At 43.8% G+C, this 25,055-nt stretch overlaps 1 protein-coding gene across 5 annotated transcripts in view; it reads left to right on the forward strand.

The window, feature by feature from the left end:
- Positions 1-25,055, forward strand: part of PIP5K1B (phosphatidylinositol-4-phosphate 5-kinase type 1 beta) — a 310,428-nt gene that overhangs the window by 103,201 nt on the left and 182,172 nt on the right. For 3 of the 5 annotated variants that reach the window (XM_042964804.1, XM_042964802.1, XM_042964805.1), the window contains one exon: positions 20,338-20,406. In XM_042964804.1, the coding sequence (XP_042820738.1) occupies positions 20,338-20,406 (69 nt within the window). Of the gene's footprint in view, positions 1-14,823; positions 14,890-20,337; positions 20,407-25,055 lie in introns of those variants that run through there. The other 2 variants (XM_042964800.1, XM_042964801.1) reach the window with 2 other exon arrangements.

Here is a 25,055-nt window from a genome sequence, read left to right on the forward strand (position 1 = left end):
AGAATCCGAAGCAGGCTCCAGGCTCCGAGCCGTCAGCACAGAGCCCGACGCGGGGCTCGAACCCACAAACTGTGAGATCATGACCTGAGCCGAAGTCAGATGCTCAACCGACTGAGCCACCCAGGCGCCCCTCATTTGCCTCTTTAACAGATGTCCCAGAACATCTGCATCCGCCAGCCTGTCCTTCCCAGAACATCTGGGAATACGAGGTTCTCGTGTTTCTTTCACTGGGTACATTGCCTCCCCCAACAGTACCAGGGCCGTGTTGGTAAAGAACACCGGCGTAGGGGTTTAGGGAAAGCCAAGGACGATGTTGGCCGAGAGCAGAGGGGCCCTCGGCCAAGGGGGACTGGTCGTTTGTCACTTCAACAGATATCCCAGAACCTACTGTGTACCGAACCCTCTCAGGTCAACGCTTCAGAAAAGTCCAGGAAGATAATGGAAGAAACCACGTGGGCAGAGCCGCAGTGTCGTGTGGCTGTGGGGGAGGCCAGATTGCTGTGCCCCTGGAGGTGAACGGAGAGGTGGAAGTGAAGGTGGGGAGTGTGTGTGTGTGTGTGTGTGTGTGTGTGTGTGTGTGTGTGGAGGCCCTTTCTGCCCCAAGGGAGGGAGAGGGGCCGGGGAGCCACCTGAGCACAGTGGGAGCCCAGACCGCAGGGCCCCCAGCGCTCTGGGTCACCTCTGTGGCCACGGAGATTTTGGAAGCAGAGCAGCGACAGGGGGATGAGGGCAGCTGGTGGTGCCGATGACGACACTAAAGTTTTGGAGCGTGTACTCTGTGCCACTTGGTCCCTCCTCACACCCGGCCCGGGAGAAAGGCCCCTGTTGTTTTTCCCCACTGCTCCGACGTGAGCACGAAGGCCCACAGATGAAGTGACTCGAGCAGGCCGAGCAGCTGTTGAAGCTGGACAGTGTGACGCAGAGCCTGTTCCTGTGACCACCACGTTGCCACCATCTGTCCCACCGGCGGGGAGGGCGACAGGTGGAGGGATGGGCCGATGACCTCAGCGAAGCCTGCGGCAGCCTCCTGAGAGCAGATCTTTTGTCTTTTTCACCGAAAGTCTGGCTCTGAGGATCAGTACCCCCGCACAGAGTTCAAGGGCGCAGCGGACGCGTCCTGTGGGTGCTGTGGACACCGGGGCCCTTCCAGAACCCAGCTGCTGGCTGGGGAACCTGGCAGGGCTCACAGGGCTGGACGGCCAGCTGGCGGTAGTGCCGTCTCTGCCTGTCTTCTGGAAACACAGGGTCTTATCCGTGTGTCTGTCCACAGTCTTGCCGAACTGCCTGTTTGCGGTCTCACTCACCTGTGACTTTGGCTGGCTCGACTGGACCGGACGAGGCCAAGGCCACTACCGCTTGACCGCCTCGATCCCCACGTTGTAGAATGTTCCCTGTGTGGCTAATCTGTGGTTTGGCCTGAGTCAGGTTCCCTCCTGAGCTCGTGGTGCAGCTGGGGTGGAGGTGGCGAGGGGACCGTCGGCACAGAGGGGCCGCTGTTCACAAGTGCCGTGATCTTTGTGGGCAGTGAAGCTTGAAATCTCGGTCATGTTTGACCTCACCTCGTATTCCCCCAGGCCCAGTTGGTATCCAGGTTCTGGTGATGTTTTCATTGTCAACGCCATGCAGGGCTCCTTCCTCTCAGCCTCCAGCTCCACCCTAACCTTCTAGATCCCCATCACCAGAACACCTGCCAGATGCGGGCCTTCAATCTGACACTCCCTTGCCTTTTCATCTTGTCTCCTCTTAATATTAAAGCCTTCAGATGCCCTGTGATTTGTCTGACCCGTGATCGGCTCCCAAGGCCACGCAGCCTGGAGCTGATCACCGTCTCCACCTTGATTCCCCTCCATTTGGTCACCCTGATCTTCCTCTGTCACCAGATGTCCCCTTTCTACACTCCTGCCCTGCCCTCTTACCTGTCACCTCCCTGTCCTCTGGACAACGCCTTTTACCCTTGACTCTCCAGTTAAGTTGTGGGTCCATTGAAAATAGCTCTCTGCCCAGTGTGTCTGAAAAACACTTGGGAACTTTAGTGATTAATAGCTGATTTATAATCTCTTGGCCTTGGTTGGTTTTTTTTTCCTTTTTAATTCTTTATTGCATTTTTTAGAACATTCCATATGAGCTCTCTGACTGTGATAATGGAATATTTGTTAGAAGCAAAGCCAAGTAAAAGGAATTAACTCCTAATCCTGTTAAAGACTTTCTCATTATTCCGTGTGCTTGTGTTTTGGCTTCTCTTTGAAGCGCTGTGACAACAGGGACCACGTAACTCATTATGTGTCCCCCAAAGTGCCTTACATACAGGATTGCCCGAATACACGTCCGAGGTGGTGCATACCCTCCTGGGTGAGGAGTAGGTCACACATGGCCATCTCATGACTCGGGCTTTCCCTGTCTCTAAACATTTGTGTCTTTGCCTCCTTGGAAACTGCTCTTCCTACGTCTTGCAGTTAAATCCATTAAGCCCAGAACCGCAGACAGTTCGGGGGCAGACTGTCGCTCCCTCGGTGGCTTTCTGCCCTTAGCAGCTTTTCCTACGGGCTGTAGCCACAGCCCCTCTACACCCTTCTGTGTTCTCTCAGACCCCCCCCCCCACAGACACACAGGGCCCCCCACCCCCAGCTTCTGTAGGGTATAAGGTCAGCTGTCTTTCATTGGCGCGCACGGGAGATCTGTTACTTGGGCTTTTCAACAGAAGAGGAAATAGACCCAGAAATGCTTGAGAAACTGCTGTAAGCTTCTGAATCCAAATATTTTCTTTCTTTCTTTCTTTTTTCAAGAGAGAGCAAAAGTGGGAGAGGCGCAGAGAGAGAGAGAGAGAGAGAGAGAGAGAGAGAATCTCAAGCAGGCTCCATGTGCAGGGCAGAGCCCAACATGGGGCTCGATCTCATAGCCCTGAGATCATGGCCCGAGCCCAAATCAAGACGCTTAACCAGCTGAGACACTCAGGTGCCCCTGAATCCCAACGTTTTCTACCAGTCGTAACTGGCTTTAAGTTTGCATATGGCTTTCAGTTATTATTAATGTAGTAATTTAATAGTTCCTGGCGTGTGGTCTTAGGGGGAAAAGATGTTAACAGTTTAGAAATAAAACATGGACAGAAAGCATAATCTGGTAAATTAAAGAAATGAGACAATTTATTTTTTTAACTTTTTTTAATGTTTATTTCTGAGATCCGGGGGCAGGGGGTGGGTGGAGGGGAGGTAGAGAGAGACAGGGAGACACAGAATCCGAAGCAGGCTCCAGACTCTGAGCTGTGAGCACAGATGCGGGGCTCGAACTCACGAACCGTGAGATCATGACCTGAGCCAAAGTCGGACGCTTAACAGCCTGAGCCACCCAGGTGCCCCAAATATGAGACAGCTACTTTTTTCTGTCTAATGTTGATAGTGAAGGCTTGGTTTGACAAGGTTTATGAATACTTTTAGCACAACCTTTGTTGGAAACACGAATTACGAGTGGTTCGTCTTTATGCTGAGCCTTTTGTCCTTGCCATTTATAGCTATTCTGTTGATTCACTTGGTGAGCTCCATTCTGAGAGTCGATGAATGTGTTTCATGAGAGAATTATAAGAGCCCTGCAATTTGTTTTGATTGGTCTCCATGTTGATTCAGAGCGAGCAGGTGCCATCGTTTGGAATTGGTTTTGGCAGTGGCTTGGTTACATAAACATTAGATACGTGAAATGAAACCCCGTTTAAATTATTTTCATCAGGAAGAATAGGGGGAACTTTATGTCGAATCCAAGAGCACCGTGGGTCTGTTTCTACAGCTTTGGAACATAAATTTGTGCAGCCGACCATATGTCTGCACATACATGTGTATAGGTGGCCTCCCTCCATTGTGCAGCCATTTCTTTGACAGTTTCTGTGCATAGTCTAAAGAAAGAAATCCGACCCTGTGCTTTCTTAACATAGCAGAATTTTTCCAGTCTGAAAAATCTAGGCATTTCTACTTTGGAAACTACGTCAAGGATCGTTTTCTGTTTGGTGCATGTTGGTTGCTTATTTTGAAGCCTTGGGAAATAATCCATCACGGTCTTAATCCTTGATTTTTCCCACTTGCTTATTATTGTTGTTTATTGCCTAAGCTGCATTAGAAAAGCATCAGACCTCTTCAAGGCACTGAAGAAGGACCGGAAATATTCTTAACCTCCCCAACAGAGCTATTTACAAGGCTGACGTTTTCCTAAGAATGGCTCTTGAGGTTTTCCTGAATATACATACATTTTCACAAGTGTGTTTTTCCTCAGTCAAAGGATTGAACATGGACTTGGGATCACCAGTAGAATGAGCATATGGAAATCTCTTTGTAACCCTTTTAAGTAACATCCTAACCTTTGGGCTGCTTTTGGGTAAATTCCTTAAACGCAAGTTGGACATCTCATGCACACCCACGAAAATATGTTAAGTATCTCTTTCATGCTGCTGGGTCTTGCTCTGAGCAAGCTGCCCTGAAGCCTGGCATCTTCCTCACTCTGCCTCTGAACCTCGTGTCCCCCAAAAGCTGCTCTAAGTCCATTTTCAGTATTCTTCAGAAATGAAGCTTTCCGGGGTCTCTACGGGCGGACTCGGGCTGTTCCTCTTCCAAGAACCCCAGAGTAAAAACACATGCCGGGTTGTAGTGTAGCTGTCCCCATGTCTGTCTCTCCTACTAATGTGACTTCTGTGAAAGATCTTTGTCTTGATGGCTCCAGGGCCAAGTTCAGTGCCTGACATGTAATGCTCAATAAATGACTGAATGAATTGGATGAAAGAGGAAAAAAAAAAAAAAAAAAGAACGCGTGAATTAATTTGCTGGCAGATAACGAAAATGAACTCAGAAGAGCACAGTTTAAACAGAAGTGATTAACATTAGCATGCGGGCATGACCAAGGCCCCAAATATTTTTTAATTGCTTTCCCTATTGGGAAATGTTCTAGGCAGTGTTACCATATGTAGCCTGAATGGCATGAACGCGTTTGACTGTGACTATCTGATGGCAGATCAGATCCCATAGGGCGAGTTGCCCTTGTAACGAGCAAAGAATTACGGAGCCTCCTCCTGGTTCCAAGGAGGATCTGAGAGGAGGCCTCACCCAAGAAGTGGCAGTGGCTCCAAACCGCAGGCACTGGCGAAGGGAGTCGGCAGAATTCATGGCGGAAGAGAAGTGGGTGGGACCCACGGTCACACAGCGCTGGTGGTGCACATGGGCATCGACACCAAACCTGCAGAGGCCTATTCTGGTGTTTTTCCCATCTGTCCCTGTTGCCTGGCTTCATCGGTGTTTAATGGAGTGCCTGTTGTTATGAGCAGACCAGGAAGGACTTGGGGGCAGTGCCCCTCACGTCTTGAATCTACAGGTTGGCCTATTTAGTTGGGTAATTAGGTAATGAGCCGTTGGCACCCCCCTCCGCATTTGGTCTTGCATGAGGAGCAGACTCAATCGGCGGCGAATGAAAAATACTGACGTCTGTGGCCCTAGCTGGAGACTCGGAGGTGCAAAGGGTCACCGCTAACTCACCTATGGTCCCCAGGTGTCACAACTCTGCAACTTGGAGTAGCCGTGGAGCTTTCAAAAGCTCCCCTGCCACCCGGTAAATTCTGAAACGCCCTCTAGGTTGAGACTCCCTGATGTAGAACGCGTTTTACAGAAAATCATCGTGTAAATAGATATTGTGGCCTAACCTTTGGGCTGCGTTTACAAATTGAAAGAGGAAGTGCACTGTTGAATAAATGGGCTTCCGATTGTCTTTGTCAGACAGCTAGCGGGGAGAGTGTGGCTTTGTGGAGAGAACTGACTTGAAGGCCCACAAAACTCCGGATCAGATCTCATTCCTGCCCCCACGTGACCCCGGGCACGTTGTCCCAAGTCACAGTCTCTCTCTCAGACTTAACGTAGAGGCCGCAGAAGGTAGCCATCTACTTGGAGGCCTTTGCAGATCCCCAGAGTCATAAAAATAGAAGTGTCCCAGCTCCTGGCCTACCTCCTAACCCACATTTCCTTTGAGATCGTGTTTCTTAGGCAGATCATTAGCACATACCTGCTTTCCCACGTTCATTACTGTTTTCTGTGTCATTCTGTGGTCTGTCATGGGCCTGTTTGTTCTCAGAGCCCGAGGTCACTCTTGTTCTTTTTTGGACCACTGGCCAGTCATCCCCCATAGGATGCACGTCTCAGGATCCTCATGTTCGATGGTTTTCGGTGGGCTGGCCCCTGGGAGCCATACACAGGGGTTAGCAGTTACAGGGGATGAGAGAGAACCCAGGGAGTTTCCCCCCTCTCTCTGCTTCAGGGAGCGTCTCCATCAGTGACTCTGTCTTCCCCATGCCTGTAAACATACCTCTCCGTCTGTGGTTCCAGCTTCTGCCAATCAACCTTCACCACACTGTTCTGGCCCCAACAGATAAGCTCCACCTTTTGTGGTTCATTAACACCCCTTTCTGTTGGTGTGCCTCTGGCCTTGAAAGTGGTGGTGGCTTCCTGCTGATGGGAATGTCTGCATTGCTTCACCATTTTTGCTTCACTTTCCAGCTCACCTATCACATTTATAATCAACTCCGTGTATTAAGTTCCCTCTCTTTAACGCACCCAGAATGGTTTCCGTTTTCCCTACTGGACCCTGACAACTCGCTTGAAGTAATAAAGCGTGTTGATTGCCTTTACTAGTCAGAATGTCTTAGATGACCCCACGCCTGTGCCGAGAATACGGATTCCACAGACCCACCACACAAAGGTGGCGGTTTCGTTGCTTTGCTGTGTGATCCAAGAAGCTGCATTTTCACAAAGCTCCCTGGGTGCTTGTGAGGGCCAGCACTGGTATAGAGAACCGTAGAGCCAGGCGGAGATGGAGGTGCTTGGGGAGATGGTCCCTGTGTGCCTACACCCGCTAAGGGCTTCACTTCTACAGACCACCCTTACAGCAAGAGAGCCTGCCTTGGGAAAATGAAAAATGACTACCTCCCATGGATGTTATAGGACAGTCCGTTACGAGTGTCGATAGCACTGGCTAAAGTGGGATGCTAAGGGATTGTTTACAGTGGTAAATGAGCTCATGGATGGGACGGCTTGTCACACGTGGTTGTTGCTCAACAAATGACCATGTGTCTTCTTCCCTCCGATTAAATGAAAGCTCAGAAATGGAGAAAGCTAAAGGGGTGCCTGGGTGGCTCAGTCAGTTGAGTGTCTGACTCTTGATTTCAGCTCAGATCATGATTCCAGGGTTGTGGGACTGAGCCCTACATCGGGCTCCATGCTGAGTGTAGAGCCTGTTTAAGATTCTCCCTCTGTCTCCCTGTGCCCCTCTCCCCGACGCGCACCCTTGCTCGCTGTCTCTAAAAAAAATTTAAAAATTAAAAAAAAATGTAGAAAGCTATGAGATCATGTAAATTATTTACTCCTGAAGCTAACAGAATCCAGATACTAAATATCAGAAAGGATAGATAAGCAATTAAATAGTCAAAATTCATTGCTTGGTATATATTTCTGTTATCTGAACTGGTGTCTCAACAGTCTAACCATATGACACTGTAAGTTGGCTGTGTTCAATGTCAGAAATAATTTAAGAAAATAAGTCCTAACTGGGAGTCTGTATCAGATCACATGTTCACACATTTTGTAAGGAGACCTGACTCTTACAATTATGCCCTTACTTGGCCACTAAGAATTCTGCATTCCAGGCTCTTGCCAGAGACTGTAACTTTGAGGGCTCTACTGTCCAATTCTTATCAAAAGGTTGGTTATGAGAAATACTTTTCAGGGAGGATTGCCTGAAGCATATGCAGTCCATTCATTCCTCATTGAGATAGCCTAAATATTATTCATGGTGTAAGTCAAGTCATGGGATCTCAATGTAATAGCTTCTTGTCAGTTTCCCTTTGCTTGGCAGGATTAGTGAAAAAAGACACATCTATCCTTATGGAGTTTTTTTAACTCTGCATTAAATGCAGAGACTCTCAGATTAAGAATACAATCCCATTTACGATTGCACCAAAAATAATAAAATAGTTACCTAGGCATAAACTTAACCGCAGACGTGAAAGACCTATGTTTCGAAAACTGTGAAACATTGATGAAAGAAATTGAAAATGACACAAAGAGATGGAAACCTGTCCCGTGCTCATGGCTTGGAGAATCAATATTGTCAAAATGTCCATGCTACCCAAGCGATGTATAGATTTAATGCAGTCCCCATCAAAATACCAACAACTTTTTCACAGAACTAGAACAAATCCTAAAATTTGTGTGGAACCACACAAGACCCCCAAATAGCCAAAGCAGTCTTCAGAAAGGAGAACAAAGCTGGAGGTGTTATACTCTCAGATTTCGAGATACACTACCAAGCTGTAATAATCAAAATAATATGGTACTGGCACAAAAATAGACATACAGATCAATGGAATAGAGAATCCACAAATAAACCTTCACTTAAACTATGAATTAATCTACAACAAAAGAGGCTAGACTATACAATGGGACAAAGACAGTCTCTTCAACAAATGGTGCTGGGAGAACTGGACAGCTACATGCAGAAAAAAAAAAAAGGAAGAGGAAAAAGAGGAAGGAAGGAACTCGACCACTTTATTACACCCTATACAAAAATAAACTCAAAGCGAATTAAAGACCTAAATGTGAGACCTAAAACCATAAAACGCCTAGAAGAAAATACAGATATATTTTTTTCTAGATATGTTTCCTGAGGCAAGGGAAACAAAAGAGAAATCAAACGATTGGGACTACACCAAATTAAAAAACTTTTGCAGAGCAAAGGAAACTGTTAGCAAAACAAAAGAGCAGCCTACGTATTGGAGAAGAGACTTGCAAATGGTGTGTCCTGTAAAGGGTTAACATCCAAATATATAAAGAACTTCTACAACTCAACAACGCAAAAACCCAAATAATCCAATTTAAAAATGAGCAGAGCACTTGAATAGACATTTCTCCAAAGAAGTCATCCAGATGGCCAACAGACACATGAAAAGATGCTCAGCATCACTCCTCATCAGGGAAATGCAAATCAAAATGTCAATGAGGTATCACCTCACACCTGTCAGAACAGCGAACATCAAAAAGACAAGAAATAACAAGTGTCAGTGAGGATGTGGAGAAAAAGGAACCCTCATGCATTGTTGATAGGAATGCAATCTGGTGCAGCCACTGTGGAAAACAGTATGGAGGTTCTTCAAAAAATTAAAAGTAGAACTACTGTGTGGTTGAGTAATCCCACTACTGGCTATTTATCCAAAGAAAACAAAAGCACCTTGAAAAAATAGATGCCACGCTGTGCTTACTGCAGCATTATTTACAATAGGCAAGATATGAAATCAACACATGTTCGTCAATAGATGAGTGGATAAAAAAGTGGTATATGTAGACCATAGAGTATTGGCTATATCAGCTATAAAAAAGAATGAGATCTTGCCATCTGCAATAACATGGATGGACCTAGAGGGTATAATACTAAGTAAAATCCATCAGAGAAAGATAAATGCCATATGGTTCCATTATATGTGGAATTTAAGTGGCAAAACAAATGAACAAAGAAAAAAGACAAAAAGAAGACTTACAAAGAAAACAAACTGATGGTTGCCAGAGGGAAGGTGGGTAGGGGGATCCATGAAATAGATAAGTCATTGACTCATTATATTGAACACCAAAACTCATAACAAACACTGTATATATAATTATACTTCAATTAAAAAGAGAGAAAAAAACTCTCATAGGTTTCTAGACAGAGAAAACCAGTCAGTTACCACGACAGGGGCATCAGTCTAGCATGAAACTCCTTACTTATAATCCAGAAAGCAAGAACACAGCAAAACCATATTTATAGAGAGTTGAAGGAACAAAGGACTGAGCTAAGAATCCCGTCAGCAGTCAAGAGATCTAGTCATATATGAGGCCAAAAGAAAGACATGTTTAGACATGGAGGGACTCAAAGCGGGCCATCCATGTGCCACTTGTGAGAAAATTACTTAAGAAATGTTCCAGGGGCGCCTGGGTGGTTCAGTCTATTAAGCGTCTGACTTCGGCCCAGGTCATGATCTCACAGTTTGTGAGTTCGAGCCCCTCGTCAGGCTCTGTGCTGACAGCTCAGAGCCTGGAGTCTGCTTCGGATTCTGGATCTCGCTCTCTCTCTGCCCCCCACCCCTGTTCACACTCGGTATCTCTCAAAAATGAAGTTTTTAAAAAAATGTCTTAATACCTCCTGTGGACGAGGAAGAGAGAGGAGATGTCATGGGTTGGATTCTCTGAAAGCAGGCAAGGAAACAGAGTTTTTGCATGCAAGATATTTATTAGAGGTCCACACCTGTGTTAAGTGTTGAACTGTATCCTGCAAAAAAAAAAAAAATATATATATATATACGTATATATATATACGTATATATATACGTATATATATATACGTATATATATATATACACACATACAAGTTCTAAACCCTGGTATCTGTGAACGTGACCTTATTTGGAAATAGAGCCTTTACTCATGTCATCAAGGAAAATGAGGTCAGGAGGGTGAGCCCTAATCCAATATGGCTGACGTCCTTTCCAGAAGAGGAAGATGCCACGTGAAGACAGACACGTGGGGAGAATGCTGTATGACAGGATCGATGCAGCCACAAGCCAGGGAACACCAAGGGTCAGTGGCCACCAACAGAAGCAGGAAGAGGAAGGGAAGGATTTTACCCAGAGCCTCGGGGGGAGCATGGCCCAGCTGACGCCATGATTTGGGACTTGCAGCTTCCAGAACCACGAGAGAAGAAATTCCTACCATGTGAAGGCACACATGTGGAGACTAATACAGCCTGTGAAAGGAAGAGGTGGGGTGAGCAGAGGGAGAAGCCCGGCTCCCCTGCAGGACCCACGAAGCGGGCCCGACTTGGCCAGGAGCTGCCCCACCATTCGGTCACAGGATGTGGGCAGCCCCGTGGAGGCCATCACCTCACTGAGGTGGCTCTTGACAGGGGCAGACCCTGACGGAGCGGATAGGAAAATGTAGATTTTCTTGATGATTTGAAAATAGAATGATAACTAACCAAATATACATGGCATGAACTGTTGTCATTACTAGGAAGAAGAAAGTGGAATTGCAAGTTGGATTAATCCAGCAAAGAGGAAATGAATAAAAATAAATGTGGCAACAATAAATGTAGTTAATAGTAAATAAATATATTGGAAGCAAGCCAGATACAATCCTATCTCAATAGATGTGAATTTGTTAAAATCCCCTTTGAAATGACAGACTCTTAAATTAGCAAAAACAAAACAAAACTCCAGTTTTAGGCTAGTTTTAAGGAACACAGATAAAACAAAATGACAGCTAAAAAAGTTCAATGGACAAAGATATGCCAAGTGTATGCAAGTAAAAGGAAAATGGAAGTGTACATGAACCACAATGGAACTCAAAACTAAAATTATTAAGAAAGGATCCTTTTCAAAGTAAAGAGGATATTTCACCAGGACACTATTATACATACATTATGCACTAGTCAGCATTGTTGTGGAAAAGTTAAGGCAAACAAATAAAACAAAAAACATTACAGGAGAATATGATAGAACTATAACTATATTATCTTAAGCCAGCCAGGAATAAACACCCTTATTGAAACATCTTTAACATTCTAGAACTTTCTCTGAGAAAGAATCTTAGAAGTTGGGCCGAACTTGGTCAGTGCATTAATGGTTCTTTTTGAAGGGCCGTTGCTACATTCCTGTCTATAAGAAGGTTGAAGCCGTCAGTTGAATGGCGCAGGAAGAGTCCTTGATTATTGACATACTTGTCAGCATTGGACGTTCGCCATCTTTAAAATGTTTTCCAAGTTGGTGGGCAGGTAGTAGCATCTCAGTTATTATAATTCGTGTTCTCTTACCACTCAGCAGGCTTATCCCTTTCACAGGTTTACCAGTGATCTAGATTTTCAGTTCACACCCTTCACTTATTTTGATCCTGTGTGGTTTGTCTTTTCCTTCGTAATCAATTTGTAGAGTTTCCTAGTATGTTAGACACTAACCCTGTCATGTGAGCTGCAATGTAGTACGAGCAGGGGAGGGGCAGAGACAGAGGGAGACACAGAATCCGAAGCAGGCTCCAGGCTCTGAGCCATCAGCACAGAGCCCGACGCGGGGCTCGAACTCAACAAACTGCAAGATCATGACCCGAGCCGAAGTCGGATGCTTAACCGACTGAGCCACTCAGGCGCCCCTACCGTCTGCATTTTTAATGAATTCCAACAGACTCAGTCTGGAGCTCTTACCTGTTTTATTTTATACTTATTTACAAATATTCAAAATCCTACCCTAGTTCGTGACCTTTAACTTTGACATTATCAAATTTAAAACAAATGACAAGCAAAGAGAAACAGGAAATTTGGTGAATGTCCGTATGCCTTGGGCAGAACAGAGCTTGGGATATATGGTTCGTGCTATTGATTGCTGCCTGTGGTTCAAGGTTTGAAAAGCATTAATGTTTTCCTTACTGTTAAGTGTGAAGTGCTCATTGCATAATCCTTGGAGAATGTAGAAAAAATATAAAAATGGAAACCCGAAGCATTCATAATCCCATCCACAGATAATCACCAGTGCTTCTATGAATTTCTTTCTTCCTTCTTCCAGGCACATATAGAAATATATAGAATTGTACATAATCTCACTAAAATGTACTCATCTTGGCTCCCATAGTTATGAATGATGCACTTTAACTGGTTCAGGAGCATAGCAGGTCTACGAACAAATGGTAATTACCACTCTGTCCATTTCATTGCCCATTTGCAGTTTACCAGAACATTCCCAAGAGTCTCATTTGCCTCCCCTGCACAGATGTCCCAGTGAAGAGGTCCGCGTGACCTTTGTTCAACATCGCCCTAAGAAAAGTCGTAGAGTACAGGCAACATTTCATGGCATCCTTTTATCATTATTGCCTATTTTGTAATGTCTTAGAGAAATTGCTTTTTAAAACTGGAAGTTTACCTATTTCTCTTCTCCTCTTTCCTACTGTCCATTCAGGGGTGACCTACAACATAATAAAAAGGATCATTTCATCATCTGTCCTGCATTCAAGCCCGTTAGTCAACCCCTCCCTATGGTGGGTTTTCCAAAGACCCTTCATTGTTGCTCTTGGAAGTTTCTCGGTTTTCAGAGCTGCCAAGTCTTAGAGGTTTAATGACTCAATGGCATCCTTTAGGGAACTCTTCATTCTGTTGCTTCTCTTACACCATTGACGGGTAAAGAAAACCGTGCCCTTACTGTCATTAGCGCGTAATAAATGGGAGACATGCACATACCCTAGTGAGAAATGGGCTAGAGCTTCAGACCAGATGATCCACCAAAGGAGTTCAAACAACCAAGTAAACATGACAGAGTTGTCTGTCTTGCTTTGAAACATACACAGGCAAAATAAGATGATATTTTTGCCCAGAATTGGCCGTGTTTAATTTGATTTTAAATGATGACCCTTGCTGCTGGGAGAGATACAAAGTTAGATATATTTTACCCAGTAAACATCGTTCTGTGAATCTTTAGCAGCTCTGATGGACTTGTCGTTGGAAATTCTAAGAACACAGAAGACAGTTTTACTCACAACAAAAAGAAAGCATCCTGAATGTCCGTTAATAAATATTGAACTATGATACATTTTTATGATAGTTATTCAGATGTTAGACCTTTTTCCAATTAATATTTAGTGATGCAGACAGTGTTTATATAAAGCGAAAAGGGCCCAAGTACAAAGTTGTATGTAATGTATGACCCCAGTTTTGTTAAAAAATAAACACACATTTGAAAAAGATCCACTGGTAAAATAAGTGAATATTAGCAGTTAATAGGATTAAAGGTGATAGTTTTACTTTTCTTTTTCTTATTCAAATAAAATACCTGTTTTACTTTTCATAGGGAAAAAAACATTATGTGAAATTTTCTTTTAATGTTTATTTTTTGAGAGAGAGAGAAAGAGAGAGAGAGAGAGAGAGAGAGAGAAGGAGCAGGGGAGGGACAGAGACAGAGGGAGACACAGAACCCGAAATAGGCTCCAGGCTCCGAGCTATCAGCACAGAGCCCAATGTGGGGCTTGAACTCAGGAGGTGTGAGATCATGACCTGAGCTGAAGTCAGATACGTAACCGACTGAGCCATGCGGGTGCCCCACAAACATTATTTTTAAATTTGAACCCCAGACATTATTTTTAAATTTAAAAAGTATGTTTAGTTTTTAAAATGACTGAAAGATCATGAACACTTATACATTTGATTAAAAAAATCAAGGAACCTTCCCCATATATTATGAAACTTAATTCCAAGTTAGTTTGCAGAGTTTTGGGAGTAGTCTGGTTATGTCAGGAAAATGAAAACGTGGCATATTCAGTAGTGTTTTACATCTTTTTTTTTAAATTTTTTTTTTAATGTTTATTTTTGAGACAGAGAGAGACAGAGCATGAATGGGGGAGGGGCAGAGAGAGAGGGAGACACAGAATCGGAAGCAGGCTCCAGGCTCTGAGCCATCAGCCCAGAGCCTGACGCAGGGCTCGAACTCACGAACCGTGAGATCGTGACCTGAGCTGAAGTCGGACGCTCAACCGACTGAGCCACCCAGGCGCCCCAGTAGTGTTTTACATCTTAAAAAGGGCTTAAAATGCACATGGAGATTATGTCTATTGAAGTATGTACAGTCTAAAAGTCTTTTTCATTGATGAAGGAGGTTGTGTTGAGTTAATGACATGGCCATTTATTCCATGCCAACTATATCTAATGTTACCACACCGCTGGCACCTTCCAAAGAATCCTGTATACATTGTGATTGTTGGTGTTGGACCCCTCAGTTATGTCTTGATCACCTTCCTTCAGGGGATCAGCTCTCTTCCCATGCATAAAACACCCAAGGAGATGGAATCAGATGCTGCCTGCATTGATCTAATGGTGTGTTATTATCTTTCTTAGCAATTTATTCGTTCGTTCATTCTATAAATATTTACGAAGCACTTACTGTATGCCGGGTACGGTTTAAGTGTTAGAGGTACATCGTTGAACAAAACAGACTAAAGTCCCTGCCTCTGTGGAGTTTAAATTCTTCAGGAGGAGAAAGACTGAAACAAAAACCCACTGTAATAAATAAGGAAACTCTATTGTATGTTGGATACTGATGAGTGCTATGGGCAAAAAAGAAAGAAAGGGAGGAAGAGAGGAAGGAAGGGAGAAAGAAAAGGAAGGAAGGAAGGAAGGAAGGAAAGAAAAGGAAGTAAAAGAAGGAAAGGAAGAAAGAGGAAGGAAATAAAAGAAGGAAAGAAAGGAAGGAAGGAAATAAAAGAACAAAAGGAAAGGAAGGAAAGAGAAGGAAGGAAGGAAAAAAAGAAGAAAGAGAAAGAAAAAGAAAAGAAAAAAGAAATTAAGGAGAGTTAAGGGGAATCAGGAGTATGGGGTATTAGGGCAGGGAGGTACCAAATAGGATATAGTTTAAAATAGGATCATCAAGCTAAGCATCAGATAGAAGTTGACATTTGAACAAAGACCTGAAGGAGATGAGCAGGTACCTGTAGAAGACTGTTCAGGCAGTGGGAATAACTCAAGCAAAAAGCTTTAGTGTAGCAGCATTCTGGTGTTTGAAAAAAAGCAGAGTACGTGAAGCAGGGGAATGGAGGGGGAGTTCAGAGGTGCTAAGGTCAGAGGAGGAATGGGAAGAAGGTGGGTAGATCGCACAGGACCACATCCACCATTGCAAGGACTTTGGCTTTTACGCTGGATGAAATGGGAAACCGCTGCAGGGTCTTAAGAGAAAAGGGACATGGAATGATTAGGTTTAAAGACAGATCACTGTGGCTGAGAGTAGCTTGCAGATGGGTGTGGATGGCCCTAGCAAGCCCTGTTGAGAGACCCAGAGGGGGTAACACATGCTCCAGACGATGGTGGCTCTGCTCATGAACACAGAGCAGGAGTGGTGACAGGTGACTGGATTCTGGATGTCTTTCAGAGGCTTTGCTGGCAGGTTGACTATGGTGTAAGAGAAGGAGGACTCTAAGATTTGGGGCCTGAACAGCAAGAGGTTGGAGATGCCGTTAACTGAGATGGCAAAGGTCCAAGGGAAGGAAGGGAGGGAGTGTCAGGATTATGGTTTTAGATTTGCAAATTTGGAGGTTTCTGGTAGATATCCACATGGAGACGTCAAGAAGACTATTGGATATGCAACTCTGGAGCCCAGAAGAGAGATCCACATGGTATTTGGAGACTCTCAAGAAAGTATGGATAGAGAAGAGAACCAAGGAGTCAGTCCTGGGGGTGCCTGGGTGGCTCAGTCGGTTAAGCGTCTGACTTTGGCTCAGGTCATGATCAGGTTTGTGAGTTCAAGTCCCACAGCGGGCTCTGTGCGGACAGCTTGGAGCCTGGAGCCTGTTGCATATTCTGTGTCTCCTTCTCCGTCTGCCCTTCCTCCACTTACACTCTCTCTATCTCAAAAATGAATAAAAACATTTTTAAAAAAATGAAAAAAAAGGAGTCAGTCCTGGATACTCCAATATTAAGAGGTTACAGAGAAAGAAAGGAGAACCGTCTAAGGAGACTGATAGGTCAGGCAGAATGGGGACTTAGAGTTAGCCATTGGATTTGGCAGCATGGAGGTCCTTGGTGATTTTGATGAAGACGTTCACAGTGTAGTGGGGAGAGCAAACCCCTGATTGAGGTGCATTAAAGAGAGAATATGTGAAAAGGAATCAGGGGTTGAGAGTAGAAACATCTTTTTCAAGGAGTTTCGCCGCAAGGAGGAAGTGGAAACCAGAAAAGGCTTTTATTTTGTTACGGTGGAAGAAATGGCAGAGCGCTGATGGGGTAGAAATAGAGTGAAAGATTGAAGCCGCCGAGAGGAAGGGGAGAATCGTAGGAACGAGGTCCTTGAATAGGTGACAGGCTCTGCACAGTTTAAATAAGCTTTTCTTGTTTTAGAATTACTGTTGTCACATTCATTGCCAGCATTTCCGCCTTGTTGCTTGCCTTTTAATATGTTCATGATCTATTTTGATATTAAGTCGAGAAATTTGAGCGGTCAAATCAACTAAACTTTTTTATTGTGTACCTTTTATGTGTATAAAAATGTTTGCCTACGCAAGGATCCAATATTAGTTAAATACCTATATATTTGTATAAAGTAATTGCATAATTTGAGCTTTTCCAGGGGGCATGACCTAGCATTTGGTTTGCCTTTTTTTTTCAATGAGCCTGAGACCTTTCAGGTATTATAATTCCACTTATACATTATTCAAACCTCACCAAAATATTATGAAGAGACTAAAAAATCAATTATTTTTTAAAAAATGTTTATTTATTTTGAGATGGGGAGGGGAGGGTGTGAGAGAGAGAGAGGGAGAGAGAGAGAATCCCATTGAACTGTGAAATCATGAACTGTGAAATCATGACCTGAGCCTAAACCAAGAGTCAAACACTTAATTGACTGAGCCACCTGGGTGCCCTGAAAATCAATTATTTTTTAATTGTATTAAGCAGATATAGTGTGGGAAGCAGTAGCATGTGAAACATCTGTCCATATTATAGTTGATAGGTTATAATCCAGTTAGTTATGTGGACACAAATGGAAATACAAATTTGTCTAAGAGAGTGCTTTGATGGGTGGGCAATCATAGGTCTGGTGAGGTTAGTTTGCCATGATCCATTCTTTAATTTCCTTGGATGTTTTTTTAGTCCTTTCAAGCCTGTAGGAGTCTTTTAGTCCCAATGCAGAGAAATGGCTAGCAAATTCCTAGGTTTAATCCACACCATATTTATTAAAAGCCCAAGATTTAGGGGTGCCTGGGTGCCTTAGTTAGGCATCCGACTTCAGCTCAGGTCATGATCCCATGGTTTGTGAGTTTGAGCCCTGCGTCAGGCTCTGTGCTGGAGCCTGCTTCCAATTCTGTGTCTCCCTCTCTCTCTCCTCTCTCTCCCTCTCCTCTCTCTCTCTCTCTCTCAAAAATAAACTTTAAAAAAATTAAAAGCCCAAGATTTAAAATCTGCTTCAACAACCTAATTGTCCATCAGTAGATGAATGGGTACAGTAGATGTGGTACACACACACACACACACACACACACACACACACACACTAAACTGTTACTCAGCCATACCACAGGATGAGATCTTGCCACTTGAGACAATATGGATAGACCCAGAGAGTGTAATGCTAAGTGAAATAAGTCAGAGAAAGTCAAATACCAAATGATTTCACCAATATGGGGGTTCTAAAGAACAGACGAATAAGCAAGCAAATGCAGAAGCAGACCCTTGAATCTAGAGAAGAGACTGATCGTTGCCAGACGGGAAGGGATGAGGGAGACAGGTAAAAATGGGGATGGGGAGGGGGATATACAGGCTTCCAGAATGAGTAAGTGACAGGGATGAAAAATACAGCATAAGGAATTCGGTCAATGGAATTTTGATAGTGTTATAGGGAGACTGAGGGTAGCTGCACTTGTGAGCAGAGCAGAGCATCCAGACTTGTCACATCACTATGTGGTACCCCCAAACCTAATATAACATTGTGTCCATTATACTTTAATTAAAACTTTTTCTTCTTAAAAAAATAAAATAACATGTGCTTCAAAGGGTTACAAGAAAGTCAGAAGTGTTACCCCTCCTTGGTGTATCCTAAGAAAAGACCCTTAAATGTCACGGTTCTGGATTAAGTAGTTCTTCTCGTTTGCCAGATAAGTAACTGGCTATAAAAATTAAGGTGAATTAAAAGGTAAGATGCAAAACTCTTAGCCTTACAAAGTGAAAAGGACGCATGTTTAAACATCTTACATATTCCAGTGAGACAAAAATATTTTCTCTAAAAGCATTGAAAGAAGTCACATAGGGAGTCAATAGTGTTGTGCATGAAAAATAGAAAACTTCTCTATGTCATAATTATAATATGAAAGACAGCAGCATGGAAAATATTAATAACGTGCTTGGATACAGATGAATAACCTTGATACATAAAAATCAATAAGAAAAACACTAGTAATAATAACCATAATGAGTAAAAATCAATAACTAAAACACTAAGAACCCAGTACATAAGCAGACACAGTAATAGAAAACTCAAAAGATGAGTGGCTCCTGGGTGGCTCAGTTGGTTAAGTATCTGACTTTGGCTCAGGTCATGATCTCATGGTTCGTGAGTTCGAGCCCCTCATCAGGCTCTGAACTGACAGCTCAGAGCCTGGAGCCTGCTTTAGATTCTGTGTGTGTCTCTCTCTGCCCCTCCCCTGCTTGTGCTCTGTCTCTCTCTGTCTCTGTCTCTCTCTCAAAGATAAGCATTTTTAAAAATTTAGAAAACTCAAAAGAAATACAGGGAGGTAAAAAAAGGCAAAAAAAAAAAAAACGTATGCAAACCATCTTAACATTTACTAATAATTTTCAGAAGTGCACATTAATATCAAGAGATGCTTTCTTTCACCTCTGAAATTAGCAAAGATAATTAAAATGGTAATAGTCACTGAAAGCATGTAATGAAACACGCACCCACTCACCGAAGATAGTGTGAATGGGCATATGCTGGGAAAGAAAGTTACTATTCTTCTAATGACCTTGATATTCTAGGAATCTAAGAAAACACTGAAATTGGACAAAAATAGAAGCACAAAATAATTCTTGTTGTATTACTTGTAGGCGTAAAACCCTTGGAGCGCCTCACCTGTCCTTTAACGTTAGCGTCGTCGAAGGTGAAGTACTAACACGCAGTTGTGTTCACACACTGGCGTGCCCTGCAGCCAGAGACAATGATTATTCCTACGATGAGATGTTTATAATCAAATGGGAAAACGCGTATTACCTAAATGTCTTTGAAAACTGCTGGGTGAAAGTGGTATCCGGACATTCTTAGCATAAAACGACGGGGAACCAAAGGTGGTCACGTAGAAGCCCAAATGTGAAGAGTGGAGTTGCCCAAGGGCAGTAGAATTGAGTACTTTTTTTGTCCTGATTTATATTTTTTGGTACTTTCCAGATACTTTTAGAGGAAGCGTCTATAATCAGAGGAGGCTTTTTTTTTTTTTTTTAAGACTTTATAGAAAGAAACTTGTGCGTATGATTTGGGCTTGGACTTCTATACTATCTTTCTTAGAGCATATGGGAGCAAGTATTCTACCAAAATGGTTTAGCGGTAAAGATTTATTTTGTAAAGACTGGGGAACACAGATTTTTTTTCTTTTTTCTTTTCCTTTTTTTTTTTTTTTTTTTTTTTTTGGTTAGTATTCTGAGAAATCTCTTCCTTTCTTGGAGATGAGTGATAACAACACAGATGTAATTAACCGAAGCGGATTCTCCGGGTAACAGTATTATTAGCATATGGTGTCTCAGAGCCGAGTGGTAAGTTGACACAGGTACGTTTTTCTCCTGTAGATGTCGTCTGCTGCTGAAAATGGAGATGCAGCATCTGGAAAACAGAACGAAGAAAAAACTTACAAAAAGGTGAGTGACTGTTTTGTTTTCTTTCTTCGGTTCAGAAAGAGGAACGCGGCCGTTGCCTGGAAAGTTGCATATATCCGAGGCCTTGTTTCCCTCTAAAGCAGTTGTGCGTAAATTACTGCCTTAGTTTCCTGTTGCCCTCACGGATTCAGTGGTTCAAACGACACAGAGGTATTGTCTTGTAGGACTACAGGTCACAAGGCCAACATGGGTCTCCCTGGGCCAGGATCCGGGTGGCTGTAGGCTGCGTTCCTTTCGGGAGTTTCTAGGGGACAGTCTGTTGTTCCCTTGTCTTTCCAGCTTCTCCAGGTTGCCTGTGTTGCCCGTATCATGATTCCCTTCCAACCTCAAAGATGGCAAAGACCAGCTGAGTCTCTCTCAGTCTGTGTCACTCTGACACTTCAAAGAACGCTTGTGATTATGCTGAGCCCTCCTAGATAATTCAGAATAATCCCTTTTTTAATTATTACTAGTTTTTTATTTGAGAGAGAGAGAGAGAGAGAATATCCCAAGCAGGTTCCACAGTCCGTGCAGAACCCAATGCAGGGCTCGATCCCCTGACCCTGGGAACGTGACCTGAGCTAAAACCGAAAGTTGAATGCTCAACTGACCGAGCCACCCAGGCGCCCCTAATCCCTTTATTTTAAAGTCAGCTGATCAGCAACCTTAATTTCTTTTGCAACCTTAACACCTCCTTGCCAGATGACGTATTCACAGATCGCCACGGGACGTGGACGTCTTTGGGGAGGGGTGGTTTTTCCATGTTGTACATCATTGACAGTTACTATGCTATATAGATCATTGACAGAGGTGGTTATTTGAAGACTCTTGTAACTCTTAAGAAGAAGGCCCTTATGTGTGTGCAGTGTTCTGTGTCCAGTATGTGAATCTTTTTTTAAATAATTTTTTTAGATGTTTGTTTATTTTTGAGAGAGAGAAGGTGATCAGGGGGAGGGGCAGAGAGAAGGGGACAGAGGATCTAAAGCAGGCTCTGTGCTGATAGCAACAGCCCGATGCAGGGCTGAAACTCACAAATTGCAAGATTATGACCTTGAGCCGAAGTCACACGCTTCACCAACTGAGCCACCCAGGTGCCCCCAGTATATGCATCTTTTAATTGAGTTGCTACTTCCCACCGAAATTTTACACACTTTCTACCTTTGTATTTAAAAAAAAAAAAATTGTAGTATGAACTTTCGTCCCATCCCTTTGTAAGCCTCTCAGATTCTGTGCCTTCAGCCCATTTCACAAAAATCCCCTTCCAGACGTTCCAGGGTATCTTACCTTGCCATTCTTTGACTTTGATAAATTCTTGGCTCCTGGCGAGGAAGCTAATGTTCAAACATATTACTGGGGAGTATATGTTCCCAGGCACCACTGCTCCTGATTTTAAATCGACTGCACATTTTACTTTTAAAAGTCCTTGCCCTCCTTCTGTCTTGCGAGTAGGAGGTTTGTATATGCAAGGTCTATCATATCTTAACTTTTCCTTTTGCTTTTTACTCTTTCGTGGATAGCTAGCAAGAAGTTTTGCCATAAAGTACAGGAACCACCTGATCCAACTGCATATTCGAGTCATGGAATTAACAGGATATATTTCCTGTGCCATTTTCTTGTGGGAGAATATGCCCCTTTTCCTGGTATATCTTCTGACTTGCCTACTCAGCCAAACCTAGAAATATAAGCAGGGAGTTTCTGTCCAAAGTGATGACGTGGTGGGGGCAGAGTAGGGTGAAGTTTCCGGAACCAGGAAGTGTCATGTTATGTCATCTCAAACATGCGAATCTGGCCAGAGGCAGTGACGTCTCTGATGGCATATTTGACTCAGCAGCGTTGGTAAGGTCTTAAGAACCGAAAGTCAGATATTAAGATGGCAAAGAATTCCAGTAAATAAGAGAAGATTATTTAATCCTGGAGGATTATTAACAGGGCAGAGTTTTTTTCTTGTGCGTGGTGGCAACCGGATGCTTCGAATGGTCTCTGATTTTCAGACGAAGATGAGCAGTGGAGGGAGAGGTGTTTAGCTTCTCTGAGAAAAACACCGAAAAGCATAGTTCCTGAGTCTTCAGTCCTCAGTAAATAGGGTGTTGATGTGCACAGGAGGAAGAAGGGACTACTCAGAGAAAGTATCGCTTCGCTAGCAGGGGACGGCTCGGCTGAACTACTCCATTAAAGTCTTCTCCATGGAGCAAAGACATCGTCACACTGGAGGTGTTAATCACAGCGTTCCCAGAGGTGGCTGGGGTCTCCTTAGCTATTGGAAATGTGTTTGTCTCTAGGCCCAGATGAACCGTTACGCCAAATGAAAGAACTTGACGCTCACGTAGGGAAACCCCTGGGTGTGAGCTCTGAAAAAGCGGGACAGGGCAGGAGATGAGAAAATATCATCCCTCTTTTCAAAAGTGAGGAAAAAGTACCTTCTGGAAACCAGATGTGAGACGGCTCCTCAGCATCATTTGAGCACGGATTAGTCAACATATGGTTTCCGTACAGTTAGAGAGGAAACACGTGTCTTGTACAAACCTGCAGAGGTTCATAAAGATATAGTTTATGCCAAGTTGACTACATTTCTTACTCTGAGAGAGTTGTTAAATTAGTCACAGACAAGAAAGAACTCTCAAGTTGAATGAACCTTGATTTGAGGGCACCAGGAATATTCTGGTGGCATCCTTTCAGACCAGCCGGAGAAGAATGGAGTGAACGTCATGGTGACTGGGCTCGTACCTGGTTGGACTAATGTTCCCAACGGATGGCAGTTTTGTTTCCTGTTCTTTTGTGTCTCCCAGCCTGTGCACGCGTTGACCCTGGGTAGCTTAATATTTTTTTGCGCATGACCTTAATGAAGACATGGAATTCGTGCTTGGCAAATGTGCAAATGACGAGACAGCTTGAATAGGTAACTAACAGACCACACGAATGTCATCAAGGCCACCATGCATTTCATTAAGTATTGGCCCTTTTACAAATGCTTGAAAGAGTTCTTTCCCAGTCCTGCCGGCCTGCCCATGAGGTATGCCTCTTTTTAATAAGGAGTTTGGATAATTCATTGGGTTTTGGCCTCTGACTAAAGGCAGTCCAGGTTAAGAACCCCCTGACCTGTGTGAGGCATGGGAAGGATATCAAAGGAGTTTATAAGGATCTTACAGTTGAGTGGGAGGGACAAGACAGGAGTTCTCTCCTTTAGAACCCAGTAGTTAATAATAAAGGGTTCAAAGGAGGAGAAATCACTGTGGGTTAGAGTCATCAAGGAGGCTTAGGCTTCCTGTATCAAGCCCCAGATTTACTGGGCAGCTGTCAGTAGCACTCAGCATCATGAGGAATGGGATTTCCACATGTTTTTAGGGAACCCTTGGTGTCCATGGAACAATGTTATAGTCTCGGGTCTTGAGTATTTGCACATGATTAGTTAAGCTGGCTGCTCTTCTGTTCGTTCTGGTGACCATTTCCCTGATCCATTGTCAGTTCTTGACAACCCAAGAAGAATAGCTAAAATCAGTGGGCGAGGCGAATATCTTCAGCTAAAGCCTGCAACAAGAATTTTGACTTTCCCTGCTTAACACGAACATGTGGCCCATAAGACAAGCGTTAAAGGCTGCCTGGTTTTTTTTACAGAGTGTAGTATTTCCCTTCTCAGTTCATTTATGGAAGTGTCTTCCAAAAGAATTGTAAACACCAAAGCCTACGGCAGCTAAGCAGGTAACAGGGGAGTGAACTAACCGGGGCGGGGCGGGGGGGGGGGAGTGGTAAAGAGGAGACATGTGTCTTCTGTATTTTTTTTTTAATTTTTTTTAATCTTTATTTATTTTGAGAGAGAGACAGAGTGTGAGCAGCGGAGGAGCTGAGGGGAGGGAGCCACAGAATCAGAAGCAGGCTCCAGGCTCTGAGCTGTCAGCCTCCGAGCCCCGCCTCGAACTCATAAACCGCGAGACTGTGCCCTGAGCCCAACCGACTGAGCCACTTAGACACCCACCATACAGTTGATTAAAGGGGAAAAAAAGACATAGATGCACATGGAAAAATTAAGTAATGACCCAGATTGGTATTAAGTGCCAAGGCAAGTGGCCTTTCACATAATCTTCTAGCAAATACTGGTGAGGCCAAAGCTCATTACAGTCTTCTAGAGAAAAGTCCTTTTCTTCAACTGGTTCGTTAGCAGTGCATTTTGCTGGGATAAAAATTTTATAGATGCCTCATTGCTTTCTGTCACGATGGAAAAATGCCACTCCTTAGGTGACTGTGAATTGATTGACCTACTCGTTTGTTTCACTGATGGGGAATCTGATGAGCACAGGCACAGAATCAGGGCTGAACGTGATTTGTGGGAGGGATCGAATAGCCCGGCCTGGACAAAGCCAAGTGTCAGTGTTTAGGGAAAGCGCAGACGATTTAGGGGGTAAGGACTGGGTAACCTTGAAAGCTAGTTTGAGTTTGGATTTTGTGTTCTAGGCCAGCACTGTGCACTAGAACTTTCTGCAGTGATGGAAACGCCCTGTAATCTGCACTAATACAGTAGCGACAGGCTGCATCTGGGTGCTGAGGGTTTGAATTTGTGTCCAATTTGTCCGAGGGATGAATTTTTAATTTTAGTTAAATTTCGATTTAAATAAGCGCTTGTGGCCAACGGCTACCATGTTGGACAGCTGAGTCGCAGA

This window comes from Panthera tigris, chromosome D4, assembly GCF_018350195.1.
Source record: "Panthera tigris isolate Pti1 chromosome D4, P.tigris_Pti1_mat1.1, whole genome shotgun sequence".
Taxonomy (NCBI): Eukaryota; Metazoa; Chordata; class Mammalia; order Carnivora; family Felidae; genus Panthera; species Panthera tigris.